We start from the raw sequence: 19,845 nt of genomic DNA on the forward strand, positions 1-19,845 counted from the left end.
TCATCATCATGGTAATATTTTTAGGCAGAGATGTGATGTTGAACCGGTACCGGCTGGGAAGAGCGCGGTTTCTTTCAGTTTACCGTTTGGATTGCGTTGACATTCTCATGAGATGCATGACCCTCAGTTTGCTTAGGAAAGAGTGTATTTGTTTAATTTCTTCACTCTGAATTATGCCAGCAATTAAGAAACTTGTAGGCTTTTCTTACTCCTCTTTATGTGTTTCCTTTTTCTCCCTCTAAAGCGTGGGTTTCTCTGTGTTTCTTGTCCCCCCGACCACATGTGGCTGAGCTCCCACCGCACTGCCCTTCCTCAGAGCTGCGGTTGCCGGCTGCCAGGTCGGCTGCATGGGCGTTATGTAGGGAACCTGGTTTTAAAGGGGACTCTCAGCCACTTACCTTGTTCTTTCCTTTTTTTTTAAATTACAGTTTATTGAGTATGCTATTGCAGGTGTCACAGTTTCCCCCTTTGCCCTCCTCCACCCAGGACCCCGCCCCCACTCCCCTACGCTCTCAGGCAGTCCCCCCACCGTTGTCCATGTCCATGGGTCATGCGTGTATGTTCTCTGGCTGCTCTGGGACAGCTTAGTCTGGGACGACCTAGTGAAAGGCACGGTGCTCGCTGAAGCCAGATGCTGCTTGTTTGACAGCATTTAGGAAAATCTGGAGCACGGTCCATTAGTATGGAAACACCACTGGGAACAGCTTGGGGTGGGGGGGCTGAAGGTTGGGTGAGGCAGGGCCTCAGGGAGTCACCAGGGTGGGGCAAACAGTGTGAGCCAGGTTGATGGAGTCTCACATANGCAGTCCCCCCACCGTTGTCCATGTCCATGGGTCCTGCGTGTATGTTCTCTGGCTGCTCTGGGACAGCTTAGCCTGGGACGACCTAGTGAAAGGCACGGTGCTCGCTGAAGCCGGAGGCTGCTTGTTTGACAGCATTTAGGAAAATCTGGAGCACGGTCCATTAGTATGGAAACACCACTGGGAACAGCTTGGGGTGGGGGGGCTGAAGGTTGGGTGAGGCAGGGCCTCAGGGAGTCACCAGGGTGGGGCAAACAGTGTGAGCCAGGTTGATGGAGTCTCACATATGGTACCTGCCTGCTGGCTCTGTGGGTGGGCGTGGGCTCAGAAACGGGATAGTGGCCTCTGCCGGCACTTCCGTCTGGAGAAAGCTGCTCCCCAGCTCTCGCCCTGGTGCTGCACATTTCACTTCCTCCCTGTATGCGTCCGATGCCTTTCAGTTTGCTGTCTCGGTGCTGGAGCTCAGAGGGAGTAAGTCTACGTGTGGGCCCTTTAAGAGGAACCGCTTGGGGCTCTGGAAGTCCCTTCCACAGCCTCAGTCCTGGCTGGTTTGGGCAGCCAGAAGCTATGGTGACTTCTCTTCCTGGCCTGGGCTGAGGGGTCAGTCATGGGGCCAGGACCCCTCGCTACTGAGGTACGCCTCTCGATTTTTATCTGCCATGTGTGGGTGTGGGACCAGCCTGTTCTACATCTCTGCCCCTCCTACCAGTCTTGATGTGGTGTCTTCTTTAGTTCCGTAGTTGTAGGACTTCCATTTCTGGTGGTTCCGAATGCAGGCTGTTCTGCAGTTTAGTTTTAATTTTGATGTGGGTGTGCAGGGACTCGAGCCGTGTTCATCTGTGCTGCCATCTTGACTGGAGGTCTTGCCTGTCCTTTAATGTCAATACAAGTGGTTTACTGCAGGCCATGGTTCTCTCCAGGTTGGTCTCTGGTTTTAGTCCTGGCTTGCTGGCTTTCTTCGGTGCTCCGCTGTGGGGAGCCCGTTGTATTTGGAGGTAGTTTCGGTTTTCCCTGGAGCCCTTGTGTGTCCGAGTGTGCTGGGACTCGCCACGTTTCTCAGCACGTCCGTGTGTCAGAGCCCATGTGTTGATGGCCCCGAGGCCCAGGTGCATGGAGAATTGGACTTGTCCAGCCCTAGAGGGACAGATGAAAGCTTTGCCAAGTTCAAAGAGCAAAGTGAGCCGGGACTTAAACTGCCATTATGTTGACTTAAAGAGGTTTAAAGTCAAATCTGAAGAAATTACTTTCTCAGAAAGCACACATCGATTTGATAGCTTAATTAATGACCTAAGAAACTGGCAATGAGTAATGAAAGCTAAAGGCAGTGAATTCACGTGAATTCCTGTGTGGGCAGCTTTTTCCTCCTGGCTCTGGCCCCTGTCATTAGGCTGTGCCCTCACAGGTGACGGGGTTCATAGGTCAACTCCGGAGGGATGGAGGAAGAGGCCCCACTCCACACCAGCTCTGTCTCAAGGGCACCTCCCACAGGCCTCCTCCCCCCATTCTCATCCCCACGCCCTCCCACCTCCAGTGGATGGATTGGTGACCGTCCCACTGCCTGCAGGGATCTGGCCAGGGTCTGGGACACACCCTGGGATCCCGGCCTCCCACCCACCATTCAAAAGAGCCTCACACATTCTGAGTAGGATGTTATTAAATAAAGAGCTGACTTACAAAAGAATAATACATGAGACAAAAAGAAAAAAAAACCCTGTTACTGTCTACTCTGTTCCCATTGTCCTGACTCCTTTGTGATTTGACAAGTGATTCTCCTGAATATTTATCACTTTCTACAGGACTTTGTGCATGAAAGTCCTCAGCGGGCCCAGCGTCCTGCCCTGTGTTGGTGTTTGCACACACACCCCAGCTCCAGCGTCGGTGCTGGCCAGCGCCTGTTGGGCAGCAGGAGGTGTCGCTAGGACGCTGAGCGGTCTCACCTGCTCACCATTCCTCCGTGGGTCACAGAGGCGGGTGTGGTGAACCTCCAGGTTTTACCACGAGGAGCACAGATTGAAAACGCCAGAGCCCCTGAGGCCGGTTTGAGTCCTGACCCCTGGCCCCCAGCCTGGAGCCTCACGCCCTGGCGCTGCAGCTCCTGCCCGCCCGCGGGACTTTTGTATCTGGAGGCTTCTTGCCGTGGGTAAGATCCTGCCCGCCGTCGGTCCACCGGCAGGAACCCCACTTTACCCGTGGGGCACTCTGCCGTCCACCTGAGGAAGCTCCTGGGGCCGCCGCTCACCCAGCTGGAAGGAGGCCTGAGTGGAGTGAGGCCACCGCACTCCACGGAGGAGGTGGGTTGCCTTCGCTGTGAGCGCGGACAGGATCCCAAACACTTGAGATTCCGGACAAGGGGCCAGTGCGACAAATGGGTGCAGCTAGACACGGTCTGGAACGCGAGTGGGCGGTGACACGGGCTTTGTGAGAACGTCGGTAAGCCTGCGGTGGGTGTGTGTTGGTGTCCCCCCTGCCTGTCTCGGCTGCTTGCTCCCATGATGGGGGAGCCCAGCTTTCCAGGGGGCTGAGGTCAGCTGCTGCTGCAGGTTGAAAGGAAGGAGGTGCATGTCCTTGAGAAGGAAGAGGTGGTTTGCCTGAAGCGCTGTCAGTCTGGCTGTCACGGAGGTTCTCCTGTCTTCAGGGGCCTTGGCAGGCTGCCCTTCATTGGTGTGACTTAGGATCACAGTGGACACGGGCCCCGACATCAGGAGGGGACGTCAGCCTTCCGGGTTTAAGGCAGCACCTGGTGGCCTCGGGGCAGAAAGTGGAAGGCAGGACCCGAAGCCCTGTGTAATTTGTCACGTCTGCTTTGTCCTGTGACATGGAGTTTATCCAGTTGCTCCAGGCAGACGATGCTTAGTTGGGCACAGGATGAAATGCCCAGTGCGGACGAGCTCCTCACCCTCAGCACTGGCACAGACTCAATGAGACGCTTTAGGGCCCGAGCAGTCAGCTGTGCGAACGCTCGTTATTCGATGTCAGTTTCTCCAAGCAGCTTCGAGGTTGTGGAAGTGAGACTTTTGAAACCTGAATGAAGTTGCTTCTGTGTAATGCTCTTTTCAAAAGTTGCATCTCAGCGTAGGTTGTTGGGACCCCGTGACCGGCAGTGAGTGTGGAGCTGGGTCAGCTCCTGGGGGGGACAGGCGAGCCGTTACGTGGTGCAGAAGGTTGCCCCCACCCTCTCTCATCCTGACGGCAGAGCGCTGGCTCTGTGGTCTCACTGAGACCTTGCAGGTGGACGGACGGCTCTAAGTCTGAGCAGTTTGTGTTTGGACCAGTGACACCCCTTTGTGCCTCTACTTTGTCACCTGTGAAAGGGGGTAATGACAGACCTCCCGCGTGGTTGTCCCAAGGGTTCACTGTGTCAGTGGAGTGGAGCTCCTAGGAAGGTGTCCAGCCCCGGGCAGCGCACTCACACCGTCCAGGTCAGGAGCCTTGAAGTCACCTGAATCTGACCGAGTAACTCGTGGGCACCGGAAATGAGGCCCTGAGCCAACATCCTCTCGGGTGTGTTCCATGCCTGTCTGTCCAGGTAGTGTATATTTCTGGTCAGTTTTAAAATTAAGGTGTATTGTGCTTACCGTCTTACAGAAGAGTCCCATTAACCCCCCCATCCTCCCGTTCCCCACCCAGGTGGATGAGGTCTCCCCCCACCTCCAGCTCTGACAACCACTGAGATGTCCTTGATCCCCATAGTTTTGCCTTTTCCAGAATGTTCAAGAAATGAAGTCACTCGTAGGTAGCCTCTACGTCTCAGAGTGCATTTGAGATTCGTGTGTTGCCGTGGGCTTTTTACATTTTTGCACGTTTCATCCCTGAGTCGTGCGCCATCGTGTGGACCCCCCTCCAGGGGGACATTGAGCTTGTTTCTAGTTTTTGACAGTTACAAGTAAAGGTGCTGCAAGCACTCATGTTCAGGGTTTCAGGCAAACAAGTTTTCATTTCATCCGGGGCAGTGCTCAGGGATGCGGTTGCTGGGCCGCGTGGAGAGGGTTTATCCAGCTTTGTCAGAAGCCGCCAAGTGCTTTTCCGAGGATGCTGAACTGGTTTCCTGTTCAGACCAGTACCTGCAGACAGCGCGTGGTCCTGTCGGGCGGTCTCGTTTGAGCAGCTCTGATGGGTGATATCTCGGGGTTTCGTTTGTGCTTCCTGGTGACTGATCATGAGTGCATCTTTCCACCTGCTTACCTACCATCCTAATAGCTTCCCTGGAAAAGTGTCTCTTCAGATCTTTGACTCATTTGGGGGGAAAGAGTGCTTTCTGATTACTGAGTTTTAAGAGTTTTAAGAGTTCTTTGAATGTGCTGGGTACAAATATTTGTCAGATGTGTGATTCGGGGTTACTTCTACCAGTGTGCGGCTTTGCTTTTATTATTATTATTTCTTATCTTAGCATAAGCTCTTTGTTTTGATAAGAAACAACTTATCAATTTTTTTTTACATGTTATACTTTGGGTCTCACATCTAAGCCCGAATCACAAGTGTCTCCTAGAAGTTTTACAGCTTTAAGTTTGACATTTAAGATATATGACTCATTTAAAGTTAATTTTTATATAGACTGTGAGGTACTTGAGGAACTTCACTCGGCGGCAGAGGAGGGGCCTGGGGCTCCTTGGTCGTACGTCATTTAATTGGCCGTATACATCATTTAATTGGCCGTACGTCATTTGATTGGCCGTATGTCATTTAACTGATTGGCTGTGTACATCCCGGGTATCGTGTTTGGCCTGGGTTTCTGCCCATCTGCTTTTGGAAAGCAGGCCGACAGTCGTTCAGCTGGTGGGTGTTGTATTCTCCAGGGTTCAGGCTGCTATGCTGTTCTGCTTCCCACCGGTTCTGAGCTTTAACACGACCCCTGGAGGTATCTGGTGGCACGCCCGTTACTTTCCTCCATCGTGCAGGGCATGGGAGCGGGCCAGGGGAAAGGAGCCAGAGTCTTGGGTGGGGGCTCACAGTCCTTGCCGGAACTCCTGACACGCAGGACCCTCCCCCCGACAGGACTTGGATGAGGAGGCAGAGGCTCTGGCTTCCCATCCCAGCGGATCTTAATTCTGGCCCACTTCCACCCCAGCTGTGTGGTCAGGGGCAAAGTAATTGATGTCTCCGTGGTCAATTTCCCCTCATTTCCTGTTGACCTCTTGCTGGAATTGGAGCTAACAGACAACATCGCTATACCATCCCTCCGTGTTTTCCAAGTGTGGGTTTTCTAGAAGATACTTAGTATCGATGTAAGAAGTAACGTTACTACAGAAAATAATGATTGCTGCTTCAGAGTTGCTACAGGGCAAAAGTGACCTGGAGGGAACGAAGCCCCGCCGCTGTAATTGCTGGAAAGGAGAGTGCGGCCGTGACTGGAACCGGCCAGGGTTTTGCCAAGGCTGCTGGTCTGCACGTGCCGTAGCTTCGCCAGGGTCGGGGCGAAGATCACGCAAAAGCTCAGCGTGTAGGCTTGTGGTCCGCAGGCTCCGAATGTTGGCTTCTGGTGATGTGACTATTTTTCTGTGCTGAGGTTGTAGCAAGTAACCACTGTTTGTGGATCATAGGGTTTTTTTGTTTGTTTTCCATCTTGTTGGGCCAACAGACTATCATCTAGAATGTGACCTTCCTCTTCTGGAGATGTGGGGGTTCTTCATAGTCATGATAAATTTACATGAATTTTTGCCAAACCGCCTCAGCCTTCTTCTTTGGTCTCCATTTGCAGGGGGCAGCGCTGAAATACTTGCCGACGATTGTCAACGATGTGAAACTGGTGTTCGACCCCAAAGAGCTCAGGTAACGAAGTGCCCTGGCCGGAAGCCTTCCCCTCGTCTGTCCTCCTCCTCCTCCTCCTCAGGGGACTTAGTTGATGAGATGCTCACGGTTCCGTCTCACGTCGGCAGAGGTTGGTGCCGGGATCATTCAGGAACTCATGCTGGTGGCCGTGACACTGCACTAACTGTGACTTCCTCTGGAAAGGGCATCCTCCGTCACCAGTCACTGAATTTCCTTGAGAAAGATTTCCGTGCAGCCCAGTGGGTGTATGATACACATTTGGCATTTGGCATTCTTTAGGGTTCGAATTTTGCATGCAGTTGTTGGGTTTGGGTTTGGGTTTTCAGTACCTAAGACGTCTGACAGTAGACCTTTAACATCCGTGTGTCCCCTCCTCTTTGTCACAACACCCAGGACTGCCCTTGGGGGGCTCCTGACTAGGGAGCGGAGGCGCTGTGAGTCTTAGGTGTGAGATGCCACCTAAGATAATATTGAAAACAAACGAACAAAAGAACTTGGGGGGAGCTGGTCATGGGGCTTTCAGACCCAGGAGGGAGGCTGGGGACCAGGTCCTTCTTTTCAGCCCCGGTGTCACCACCGTCACCCCCATGTCTGCCCTCAGGGGTTTCGTGGGAGGGTGTCACCCCCTCTGGGAAGGGCCAGCAGGCACATGGTCTTTGTGGTCCTGGTCATCTGCAGCACCGTTTTTGTCTGGTTTTGTTCTTAATATTTGACACAATAGATACATCCAGGTGACAGCCCCATTTTTACCAGCCTGAAGAGCCACCTAGAGATGAGTAAAGGGCCCTCCCTCCCCCGACAGTTACACTGAATAAAATGTGCTCATCCTTCCCACACTCGACTGTGGCCACCACAAGCCCCCCGTGTCCTGGAAGTGACAAGCGGTGGGCCCAGTGGGAGGTGCTTTCCTCCCCGAATCATCCTGTCTCCAGTGGGCCTGAGCATTCCTGTCCCACATGGACCTGTTGGCTTTCTGCTTCTGGAGACAGACAGTGCTGGTTAGAGCTTAGCAGGCCCTAAGTGAGACAGGGAGGAACATTCGGGTCCCTGGGCGCCATGTCCGCCCTCCCGGGCCTCTGGTGTTCATCCCTGCCACTGGCTCTTAGGGTGGTCCCCGGACCAGCAGCGCCTGGAACTGGCCAGAGGGTGCTGAGTCCCGAGGTCCTGCCCAGACCTGCTGAGTCCTCTGGGCGCTTCCAGGGGATGTGGATGTGGGGACACAGCCAGAGGCTGAGCTTGCCGTCTGCGCCGTGTGCGGGGACCAGCCCCTCGCCCCCGGAGGGTGGCACCCTGTGCCTGGAGATCCAGAGACAACGCCTTCTGCAGGGCCAGCCCCGTCTGCTCCGGGCCCTTGGCCCTTTCTGCACGTGGACACCTCATCCACTGATTAAAAAAAGAAATGACATTTTGCACTATATGCATTTTTTCTTGTTTAGAAAATGGATTCATATTTGTACCAAACAGAAGAGATCACAGGAGAACAAGTCAAACTTAATCTCCCTAGATCCTTCCAGTCACCTTCCGTGCACCCCACCTACACCCCCGTAGAAATTCGATGCCACGTTCGTCCTCTCAGGGCCAGCACCCGTACTTCAGAGGCCTGGTCGCCCCCCAGCACCAGGCCGTCTTCCACATCATAACCCTTAATGATTTTCATCTTGCTCCGGCCTGGGCTGGCCTGCCGTTTATCTCAGTAACAACAAGAGGCGCATCGATTATGTGCTTTCTCCACGCAAGATAGGCTTCCCCAGAGCGCCGGCCACGCATTATCCAATTAATCGCTACAGCGGCGGTGCAACCTGGGCGCTGTTACAACCCACCTTTGTGCTGAGTCAGCTGCTCACGCCGACTTGCTGGTGGGCGCCAGTTCCTCCAGGCCATGCAGGCTGAGAGACCGCGGAGGGTGGGCCGCCAGGCTGTGTCCAGTGTTTTATTACGGCGAGGTGGGCTGGGATCAGACTCGTGTAGCTGCATGGACTCTCCGTCCTTATCCGCATAAACAAGTGATATTGCTGGGCCTTGCGTTTCCTTAGAAGATTTTGAATAGCTACCATCCATTTGCCCTCCACAAGGTCAAACCAGACTTCTGCCCGTGTGTTTGGTATCTGTCTTACCAAACTCTGCCAACATTTGGAGTTATCACTGTATAAACCTTTGCCAATATCGCTGGGGAGAAAGGACCTCACAGTTTTAGTTTGGGTTTCTTTGGTTACTAGCGAGTGTTCTCCTAATACCCCTTCCTAGGTGTTTTGGCCATTGGTAGAAATAAATCTTTAAAAGCATTGCTACTAAGGTGTGATTTCTGGGCTGCAGAACTCATTGATGTCAGCGTTTCAGTGACAGTTTGCCGTGCTCAGTTCAGTGACAGAGTTCTGTGACGACCGTCACATGGTGACGGTTACCACGATCCCAGTATAGACCTCGTGCACCCATCACCAGTCCTTCCGTGCCCCCAGCCCAGCCCAGGGCACCCGCTCGGCTTGCTGTCTGTATAGACTCGCCTTCTCGGGGCCTGTCGTATGACAGGGGCCACGTGGCACTTGGTGCCCGTCTCCTTTCACGCAGCCCGTGAGGCCCAGGGGGGCCCTGTTGGAGCCGGTGTCAGGGTTCCCTCCTGTGAGCCGGTGAACTGGAGGAGGACCTCCAGCTGGCACCAGGGCTGGATTCTTCCTTCCTGCGCACGAGGAATGGTGTCGCTGTGATTCATATTCAAGGTTTTGTGTGGGTGTGTGTTTTCCTTGCTCTTGGGCACAGGCCTAGGAAATGCTGGCTCATGTGCTGACTGTTCTCAGCATTTTGAAAAACCGCCCGAGAGTGTTCAAGGTTATTCCGTCAGCACAGCCCAAGGGTTCCCACTCCCCGACATCCCAGCCAACACCTGTCGTTGTCATTGATGTCACAGCTGTGTCAGTGGGTGTGCCGTGAGAAACAGCATCACTTCTTTGGATGAGACATTGGACCGTATTGTGAGATGGGCCTCAGCCGACACCCTGTGGCGTTGCCTGACCCCGGCTGGCTCGCGCCTCTGTGCCGTCTCGTAGCCCTTGGGGCCACTCTGCTGTCCGACCCTAAATGCTTCCACTGTCTTTTTTCTCGTAGCACAATGTTCACCGAGTTCATCCACAATGTCCCCACGGGTTTGCTGACCATTCAGAAGCTGTATTGCTTGATCGAAATCGTTCACAGTGACCTCTTCACCCAGCACGGTGAGTGGCCCCGGAATGTCATCGAACTGTCATGTTAGTCATTGTTGGTAGATCTCGCCCCTTGTGAGTCCTCCTGTCCATGCTGAAGAAAGTGGGGGTGCAGCCAGTTAAATCAGCTCCGTGATGAGACGGGGTTCAGTTCTCGCATGGAGCGCGGGCTCTGGCGTCCAGCAGAGGTGACGCGTCGTGGAGAAATGCAGGCAGAGCTTCTGGTGTGTGATTGAGGCGCCCCCCGGCCCTCGGGCAATCAGTGTGCATTGTGGCCGTCACCACGAGTAAGTGGCGCTCCTGGGGCGGCAATCACTGGCCGCGGTGGAGCTGATTGCAAAAAAAAAAAAAAGTGAAGTTTTCTTTTAGTTTAGAGGCAGTGGCTCTGTCTCCTCCCGAACTTTGTGGCCTTTTATGGGGTTTCCTCCAGCCCGCTGCAAGGAGCTTGGATGTTAGTGATTCCTCCCCTCGTTTATCCTGAGGAAAGCCTTCCGTTCCCCGTATTGCCTCCCTGCCCTTTTTCCTCATCATTTTCCTTCTTTCTGGACACGTTGGGTTAATATTTAATGCTTGTCAAGCAGCTTTACAGAAAGCTGAAAGCCTTGGCCCAGTCCCCCGGCCTTCCTCGTTCATTGGAGGCGGAGGTGAAGACCACGGAGCGGTGTTCGGACTGAGAAGCACGCACTTGTTCTGCTCCGTTTCTGTCCAGATGCCTGGCTGCCACGCTCACTTGTGTTCGTCCTCGTGCACGGCGGTGCTTCCAGGGTTGGGTGGCCCCACCCTGGCCCCCTCTGCCTGCCCCCTGCCCCGCGGCTCTCGGACCTTCTTGTCTAGTCAGTGGCTGGACTGAGACACCGTGTGTCTGGCTGGCGGACCCTGTGTGGTGGCTCTGCTCACTTCGATCTCATTTTGTGGTTGAACTTTACGAGACACCCTGGACTGTCCCCTTGCAGCTAAGCGCACATGGAGGGGAATGTTAGGGGAGCATGGGTGGTCTTCTGGGGAACAGAGCCCCAGCCCATGGTGGGTAGCTGTCGTCTGCCCTCCCGGCAGACCCCTCTCTGGGCCAGGTACTCACGTCTCACTTTCATAGAAGTGCGTCCCCTCTCTTGCCACAATGTGCGACTCAAAGCCCACGCGTCCCCTCGGACCATTATTCCCTCCTGCCTGGCTCTCGTCAGAGCGCCGGCCCTTGACTCGCCCATCCCTCTGGGATCTGCTTGAGTGTGGGGAGACACTGGCTCCAGGAAGCCATGGTGACAAAGGGGTGGGTGGGGACACTGCTCCTCTGCGTCCTTCCCCTGGGACCCAGCTTTATGCCAGAGCACGTTCAACCCCTGGGAGTTTTACTGCTGTGTCTTGCTGGGTGGACGGCGTCCCTCCTCCCGGCCATCCGTCCCCACACCCACACGCCCACCCACCGCCAGTGCCTCCCGAGTGTACAGTCGTCAGTAAAATCATCACTGTTGGCGGATGGGTCGCACTTGGCTCTGAGTGTTGACATGGGCAGACCCTCACGAGGACGTGTTCACGTGTATTCCGAGTTTCTGTTGTAAAACCCTGTTCCACATACCATTTAGTTCTCTCTGAGTGAGAACCTAAGACATAAGAGATTTAATGAAACATATCAGCAGTAGAGATTTTTTAGGAATGTATTTCATGGTTTCTTCTATGGAAACATCTCCTTTTCCTTAGCGAGGGAGCAGGAAGGCTGGTGAGGAATGTCCCTATTTATTACTGGTCATGATGTCAGCCGAGACGTTTGGCAGTGAATATGTCCCCTCCCACTGTCCAGCTCCTGTTCTCACGCTTGTCCTGCCGGTCTTTTCTCAGAGGCTGCTGTGAACCCTGTTCTGGAAGCATGCCGCATGCAAATGAACTTTTACAGCTTTTATTAAGCATTTATGGCTTTTATTAAGCATTTATAGCTTTTTGTTTAAGCAACAGCATTGCTCAATAAGGAGTTGCCAGGACACATAATATTTTGGAATAAGTCGTATCTTTTAAAGTACAAAGTTAGGAATTTAATCTTAACAGCAAGTTGTACCCACCAATACAGTGAATGAGATTGTCAGAAATATCTGAATCTCAAATTATCTTGGGCTAAATGAGCCGAAATTAGCCTGAAGCTTCATGTCTTACCAGCTGCGCCAGAACTGCCCAAACAGTCCAAGTCGTCAGAGTCCGCGGGGGAGCGCCGTGCGCGTCCGGCCCCCTGGAGGGGCTTCACTCAGAGTGCGCTGGCCCCCAGGGACGTTGAATTCTAAGGCTCCTCTGGGCAGGGGCGGCAAGGGCGGCCCTTCTCCTCTGCAGGCTCCCTGCTTCCCTGGAGCAGTCGACAGCGTGTGGCCTGCCCGTCAGAAAAGTCTGGCCAGGGGAAGTCTCCCAGCTGTCCCCTTCTGACAAACATGTCACACCTCTGCAAACTGGTCTCTGCCACCCTGGTACAGACATGTAGAGCCACCGTTTTCTGAGGAGAGACGAAGGCTGTGACTTTCTTCCTTTGTTCCATTTGTTGTTAATTTGTAAAAAATGTACTTGTCTGTGTCCTCTTTCCTGTCCCCAGGGGAACCAGTCACACTGACTCCTCCCGTGTCCAGATGTTTAGAGTCTGATAGAACGAGGTTTAGCTGCACAAGCTACCAAGCGTGCCAGCTCTCCGCAATGTTCTCTGGGGTGTGGGATCAGAGGGTGTCGCTGTGCACGGGCTCCAGGACTGGCCTTGGGTCATCAGCAGAAGCCATACCTCCCAGAAGACACTCATTTTGCTCTGAAACTTCCTTCCAGCCACCCTCAGTACCGAAGGCATCCCCTCACTGTAAGAGTCTCAGTTCAGTGGGAGTGGCGAGCTGACCTGTGGGAGGGGCTGTCAGTGACCCCTGAACTTGCGATGTCCCTCTGCAGGAGACCTCCCCTTGACGGGGGTAGGTCCCCGTCTGCCGTGGCTCTCGGTGCCCTGGTCCTTTCCTCCCTTCTTCCCCTGTTGCCCCTCTTGGTCCCTCTAAAGGACATGGAACCTGACAGTGACCCAGCTGAGTTTGTCCGGCTGCAGGTGGAGGTGTGTCTTCTCGCAAATGGGCTTGTGTTTGTCTGGTCCCAACCTGTGTGTGCACACCTCGGTGGCTGTTCCCACTGCCCCCTGCTCACATATGTCCCTACTGTGACACTTCTTCTAGAGCAATTTTATAAAATTAAGGTTGTCTTCCATATGCTAATTATTTTACTCATCCCCAGATCGGTAGATGTAGGGAGGGAGGGGCAGTCTGAACCTATCTCTGGATTCACTCTCAAACTAACAGAAAAGGGGGAGAGGGGATGACAGATGCCCAGGCCCCCGTGACTGGGCCTCAGGGTTTTCAGGTTCCCCCCAGTCCTGCTGTCCCCGGAGGGTCCGGAGCGCATTGCAGCCCTCGCGGCCCTCCGTCAGGAGGCCTCTCCAAGTGTGGGTGGTATTCAGAGTGGTCGGCGTCGTTTCAGAGGAGGGAGGACGTGCAGAGGGGCTGGTCCTGTGCTGCCGTCAGGACCCCGCCCTGGATATTCCGCTTTGGTGGCGGTGAGGGTCCCCGGACTTGTCAGCGGGCTGCACTCGAGAGCCCGTGAATGGGCGGTGACGGCTTCCAAGCCTTGTCTGCCATGTGACTGGACTGCGTGGAGGTGGTTGAGTAGGTGATGCACCTCACGTAAGAGATGGCCCTTGCCTGCCATCTGTGATGTGGAGTGAGCCGATTTTCAAAGCAAGAGACGAAGGGACGGCCAGGTCAAAGCGGCCTAATTTGTGCCTTTGTAGCTGTATTCCCCGTGGTTGTATTGTTGCCCTGACCTGACCAAAGCCATGAAGACGAAAGCTTAGGTCCTGTTAGGGAAATGAGGAATTCCTACGTCGGTAAACTGAACTATAGACACTAGGACGTCGAGGTTCAGGGTTGATGCTCACAAAATGTATTACATTAACGTTCCTGAGATTGGGTCGCCTGATCTTTGAGTTTAGTCGGGACCACTGGGCACACTTGCGAGAAGCCTTTGAGTCCAGATGGAGGACCCCCGGGCCCCCATTTCCGCCGCGGTTCTGCGCCCGAGGACCTCGGGAAGCCCATTCCGGTGAACACCGATTCCCTCCTCTACCTTTCAAGACCCCGTCTTGCCAGGGCCCCATATTGGAAGTGGCGCAACAGCGGACAGACTTCCGGTGGAGCTGGCCGTACGCTGGTCACTGTGCGTTAATGTGGTTTGGGGAGGGCGAGGTTTGGAGAGTAAAGATTTGATTTACTGGCAGACAGAGCCTTTCTCATCCCGACGGCAGTTGGATCCTCTTGGTGGATTCCTTGGCCGTGAGCCCGGTGTCCCTGGCCCCCCCTTTTCCTACCGTTTTCTGGGTGTTTTTCCTCGGAGGAAGTGGAACAGCTGGTCCAAGGATTCGTCCCTTCCGTCAGGCAAGCGGGCACCTTCTTCCCAACGCCATCAGCCTCAAAAAACTTCATCTGTGCCCCCGTTTGACCAACACAGGGCTTCTTAAAAACGCCGCGTGAAGCTCTCGCATTGTTTCCTCGCTGTCACTTTCCAGGCGAATGGTTCTTCCAGGGTAGGCGCTCTCCCCTCTCCCGGCGGGAACATTAGTCACAGCAGCCCCTTGGGGGCAGCGGCAAAGGCCCGGCCACCTGCTGGGACTAGCTATTAGGAAATATTGAAGTCCGATTCTTGGGCTGTTTTCGCTGTGATTAGATCCAAGGTAGGAAACGTATTATCTCTAAAGCGTTTTCTATAAATCAAATTCTGGTGCTTTAAATGGTAGAAGGAAAAGCCGTGTGTTTAATACAGGCCAGTAATAAAATAGACCTTAATGCTTTGATCCGTAAACAAATCAAAATAAAAATCTCCTTAGCTTCTCCACTGTGGGTAATGGAGAGGTATTGCCTTCTCTGTCGGAAGGAATCTTAAACCCAGGGCTACTCTGTGGTTTGTGGTAGATTTGTTCACTTGACGGATGATGCGGGGAGAGGAAGGTCGGCGATGGGGCCGTCGCGTATGGCCGTCACCTAAGGTAGTCCTCACCTGTCATTCTGGAATGCTTCATCTAGACGCTTGTGCCAAGGACTGCCGATGAACGGTACCAGCTGGCAGCCGCGAGGCTGATTACTTTAAATAACGGCAGAGTTCGGACGGCGTTCCCTCCTCTTCCGTTGCTTGGTGCCTTGAGAACATTTTCGTTACCTGTGAAGCACTGTGCCTCCCCCATCCCTCATTCTGCCTGTCATGCTCTATCTTTCATTCTATGTGTTGTTGAAAAGGCCAGTAGTCCATTTCAGTTTCTTCATGATGTCCACCCATTATACTTTGTCGAGTACCTACCGTGTGCTCACAACTATGGGTTAGCAAGTTTCCTTCCTCAGACAGACTTCAGAGCAGACAACCTGAAAAATGTACAATTGGAAAAGAGCACTTCTCTTAATTTACAGATGGGGCCCCTGAGTCAAGTAGCAAGTCGGGGCCTGTAAGGAAAAGCCCAGCGGGGAGCTGTCCGCTGCCGTGGTGCTGATTACAGGTTGTGTTTTTTGAGAATCCATCCCTACCCGTAAACTGTTCTGTGCCCACTGCGGGAGCGATGCTTTCTGCAAACTGAACTCACTTCAGACGTCACACGTGACAAGACAAAATAAATATGTGACGAGCACTGCATACAGTAAACAGAAGTGGAGCGTGTGGCGTGCTGCTGTGCACGCTCAGCCTCTGTGGCTGCTCCCCCCTTGTTCTCCGGGCCCTCTTCCCTACGCTGGGAGTTGCCAGGACCGGCAGTTTTGCAGGGCGTGGTTGGCCTGACCTTGGTCAGGGCCAGGGGGCTGGCCGTTCGGTGCCCACCTCTGGATGGTCTCCTGCCCTGTTGCTTGATGTTGGAGCAGGGACAATGGTCTTTGAAGAGGCTGTGTCCCATCTGGCCAGGCTGGTCCCGGCCACCAGCCCAGCACAGCCCCCGAGTCTCTCCAGCATGGGATTCCTCGGAGGCCAGATGAGCTTAGCTCTCTTCCTGTAGGCCATGTCGCCTACAGGTGACTTGCCTGGGACACTGGGAGGAGCCTCAGGTCAGCCTGCCACTCTCCTTCGAGGCCCAGCTCTTTCTCTGTTGCCTTAACCACTGCCTCGGGGCAGAGACTCCCCCCAGGACGGAGTGTTGCGTGCGTGTGCCTTTGACATTGTTCTCACTGTGTACATTTCACTGCCGGGCACCCAGGGGAGAGTGGTGTGCCGGACCCCGTTGACCAAGACCTGTGTTCTCCACGACCTCACTTTCCCAGTTAAAAGAACGCCTGCCCCTCCCAGCCCTGTGCACCTTGTCTGTTTCCTCAGCCCCCACGGGGTGAGATGCTGCTCAGGGGCAGGCAGACGTGTAGGGTTCTCTCTGAACACGCCAAGCCGCCTTCTTGTTGTACTCGGACCTGCCCGGAGAACAGACTCCTGGCTTGGCTGGTACTTCCCACACAGTCTTCCCCGGCGTTTTCCTTGAGTCTTCCTAATTTTTTTTTTTACTTATTTGTGAGAGTCATTTGTGAATTTCCTCCAATGGTCCTTCTTTTATTTCTTTTTTTTCTGACAAATTATTTATTATTATAGTGCTGATGGATGTTTAAGGCCTACTATGACACTTCTCCAAAGTAAAGGGTACAAAATAGCTGTTGTCCCCTCTCCTCTTCCGAAAGACGTCACACTGGTCACTGAGTCCAGTAGCTTTCCCCAGAAGACATAGCTTTGACCAGCTTCTTTTCCCCATTTCCTGTCCTCAGTCCGCGTCCTGCCGTGTACTGCCTCTGATTTCCAAGGTACTTTTCATTGTTTTGTCCCCCTCCGGGTTAGGACGCTGTGGCACTGGGTCCCTGGAGCTGAAGCGCAGGGCCCCTGGTCCCTGCTCCCTGCAGGACCGAGCCCAGGGCCACGCTGGTGCTCTGACCGAAACGCTCGCCAAGGTTCCCGCAGTCGACAGAACCGGAAGCCCGGTGCGGGGCGGCTACGTTAACTACGGTTCCGGAAGGGGGAGAAGCGACGCGCCCAGGGTCACTGGAGTCTCTTCTCCCAGTTCTGTTGCATCGGGGTGGGGGGGGGGGAGGGGTTCTTGGGAAAATCTGATTTGCGTTTCACATGGAGAGCTACCAGAAGCATCCGTGTTTGGATGCGTGTGCACACGCAGGGAGCACCTGTAAGGGTCTGGCTCTGCTGCTGCTCAGCGGTGCGGTCCCCGCACACCCCTTCCGTGGGGCTCCTGTCCCCTCGTCTGTACAGTGCAGACGCAGCTCGGTGGCTCCCGTGGCCCCTTCCAGTGCTGGTTCTGTTCTGCACATGTCTGCTGCAGGAAGGAGGGAGAAAATCCCCGGAACCCACCGAATCACGGGGTGCAGCGTTCTGAGAGGGGTGAAAAGTAGGATGACAGCCTGTACAAGGTGAGGAGCACCCCTCCCCCATTTATACGGCTCTTGCTGTTTAATTCTCGTTAAAAATGTGACTCTGGATCTCGGTTCGATGTAACAGACTCAAGGTTATTGAACACGCTTTACGGACCGTTTGTTTAATGTGACCAAACGGAAAATTGAGAGGCACGTTACTCAGTGTTCATAAAACAAATGTTTCCAATGAACAAATTTATTCTCACGTTTGCGTCTTGTGGGAACGTAGAGCTGGAATGGGTTCGAGATGTATACTCCACTTGGACGTTTGTAAGCGGATGATGCCTGTTGCATGCCTTTTATAAAGATGAATACTTCTTACCCGTGCCCATCACTGGGGCAGTCATCGTCCTGGCTTTGCTTGTGTAGCTGAGGATGAGCAGATGTCTCCTTCCTGCTGTCTGGGATCACGGGATCACCCTGGGGGTGCTGGAGGGGGGTTGGGGGGGTGACAGGCCCTCCAATCCCGCAGCTGGGCTGCCTGTCCCTTCCTGGATGCCGGGGAGCGCTGGGCTGATGGTCCTGGCCAGCTAGGTTCTGTCTGGGCCTGGACTCAGAGCCTGTGGGCGGGGGTGCGTCCTAGAGCTGCGTGTGCGCGGCGCAGTTCTGGCAGGAGATGGCTGTGGCCCTGGCTCTGCTTTCAGGGACCAGCACCAGCTCATTAAAATGAGCAGCTGCCCCCAAGGCCCCAACATCTGCTTCCTGGCGCACTCCAGGCTGTGCAACCCAGCACACAAGTCACATCAGGGTTCCAGTGAGGCCTGGCCGGGTGGCTCTGTGGGTTGGAGCGTCGTCCCGTAAACTGGAAGGCCGCAGTGAGCGGGCACACGCCTGAGTTGTGGGTTCAGTGCCCGGTCAGGGTGTGTGTGGCAGGCAACCGATGGATGTTTCTCTCTCACATCCATGTTCGCTTCCTCTCTTTCCCCCTCTCCAAACATCCTTGGGTGAGGGTAAAAAATAATGTAAAAACAACTGTTCCAGAGACCACATCAGAAGTACAAAATCAGTGGGATTGGTTTCAGTAATAGACTTTGTCCAAAATACCTGGACATGACCGCAGTCTCACGGTTACTTGTGACGTACTCCAAGCTGTGGTTTCCACACCGCGATGCCAACGTCCCTGTGGTTTTGACACCGACAGTCCACCTCTCTCTGGATGCCAAGTTGTCACCAGAGATACTTGACCTGTGTTTAATGAACACTTGGCAAAACCTACCATTGCCAGACCCAGGTCGTCCCGAACAGCTGTTTCCAGTAACCGAAGCAAATGTCATTTTTATTGTTTATTCTGTTACAGTCGTCCCAACCGTGTTTTCCCCCTTTCCCCCCGTCCTCCCAGGCCACCCCTCTCTGCCACAGTCAGCTCCTCTCCATGTCATTTTTTTTACATGTCAATGTAAGTGACCTAAAATGAGGTAAAATGGAACATTTCGTTCCTCAGTGGCACCGGCTGCATCGGCAGTGCCCACCGGCTACCGGAGAGGCTGGCGGAACTAAAGGCACGTGTTTCTCTGCACTTGCCGTTGAAAAGGTTGACCTTGTATTGTGTCGTTTCCGTGATGGCTGTTGAAAGCCACCAGGTACGCGAGGCTCGGTGTCTGCCAAACGCAGAGGTGGTGCCGTCCAGTCCTCACATCGCAGAGAGGCAGACGGCATCCTCCTCGTTCTGCGGATAAGACGGGTTAGGGGTGTGCCCCAAACCCAAAGCAGAGCGTGAGTGGCGCGGCGGGTGCGTGGGGGCCAGTGGAACCCGCCCGAGCCCAGCAGATGTGCCCGAGCCCCATGGAGCCCCCGGGGTCCGGGGTCGTGTGGTTGTAACAGCCATTTTCCAAATGGTTATCTGTGGGCAATTTATTTGGAATACAAAGTTTGTTTTTGATCCTCAGAATTCCTGGGCCATCTGTTTGGTGCCTAAAGGGACTATTTGACACTGATCATCATACAGAAATGGCATTCTGTTTGGGGGGGCAGGACACAGAGCTGGGGCGGCCGGACAGCAGAGTCCTCTTCCCTGCCTGTGAGGGGCAGACGCCTGCTCTCACGGGGTCGCTGCTGGTGCGAGTGTGCGAGGTCTGGGTTTGAATGTGCCTGTCTGTGTGAGTGCGTGGTGTGTGAGTGTGTCTGTATGATGAGTGGGTGTGAGCGTGTGGCGTTTCTGTGTGTCCGTTGGTTGAGTGAGTGTGAGTGTGTGGTACACTGTGTTACACATGTGAGTATGGGTGGTGGACCTTCTTCCAAGCCCTGGGTGTTTTGGTCTTGACTTAAACGATGAGATTTTGGAGACTTCGGTGTTATTTAAAACTGTGTCCTGCTGCCCCCTGGACAAGCTGAAAGGAGACACCCCCTCGGGAAGTGGGGGTTTGAGCCATTGCACCAGTTTTGCTTTGGGGGGGTGGCTGAGTGGCCGGGGGAGCCCCAGGGGCAGACTGCGTCGCACTGCAGACCTGTCTTCTGATGCCACACTCCTGTCAGCAGCACACACGTGCACACACGCGTGCGGGTGCCCCTCCACACGCTGTCCGGACCAGCTTGGACGCCGTCCAGGGAAACTGGGTCACCAGAAGGCGGCCGAGACCTCGTTAGGATGTCGTTGTTCCTCTGATGTCTTTTACGGACAGAGCGGGCTGTTCTGTGCTGCAGGTCCTCCCCACCCCTTCG

At 54.3% G+C, this 19,845-nt stretch overlaps 1 protein-coding gene across 2 annotated transcripts in view; it reads left to right on the forward strand.

Annotated features, from left to right (window-relative positions):
• The window catches only part of DOCK1 (dedicator of cytokinesis 1), a 377,799-nt gene that overhangs the window by 123,324 nt on the left and 234,630 nt on the right, over nucleotides 1-19,845 (forward strand). For both annotated transcript variants that reach the window (XM_037051192.1, XM_037051193.1), the window contains exons 24-25: nucleotides 6,496-6,566; nucleotides 9,666-9,772. In XM_037051192.1, the coding sequence (XP_036907087.1) occupies nucleotides 6,496-6,566; nucleotides 9,666-9,772 (178 nt within the window). The remainder of the gene's footprint in view (nucleotides 1-6,495; nucleotides 6,567-9,665; nucleotides 9,773-19,845) is intronic.

The sequence above is a fragment of the Sturnira hondurensis genome, unplaced genomic scaffold, assembly GCF_014824575.4.
Source record: "Sturnira hondurensis isolate 20B ecotype Veracruz unplaced genomic scaffold, ASM1482457v3 Scaffold0007208, whole genome shotgun sequence".
Lineage (NCBI taxonomy): Eukaryota > Metazoa > Chordata > Mammalia > Chiroptera > Phyllostomidae > Sturnira > Sturnira hondurensis.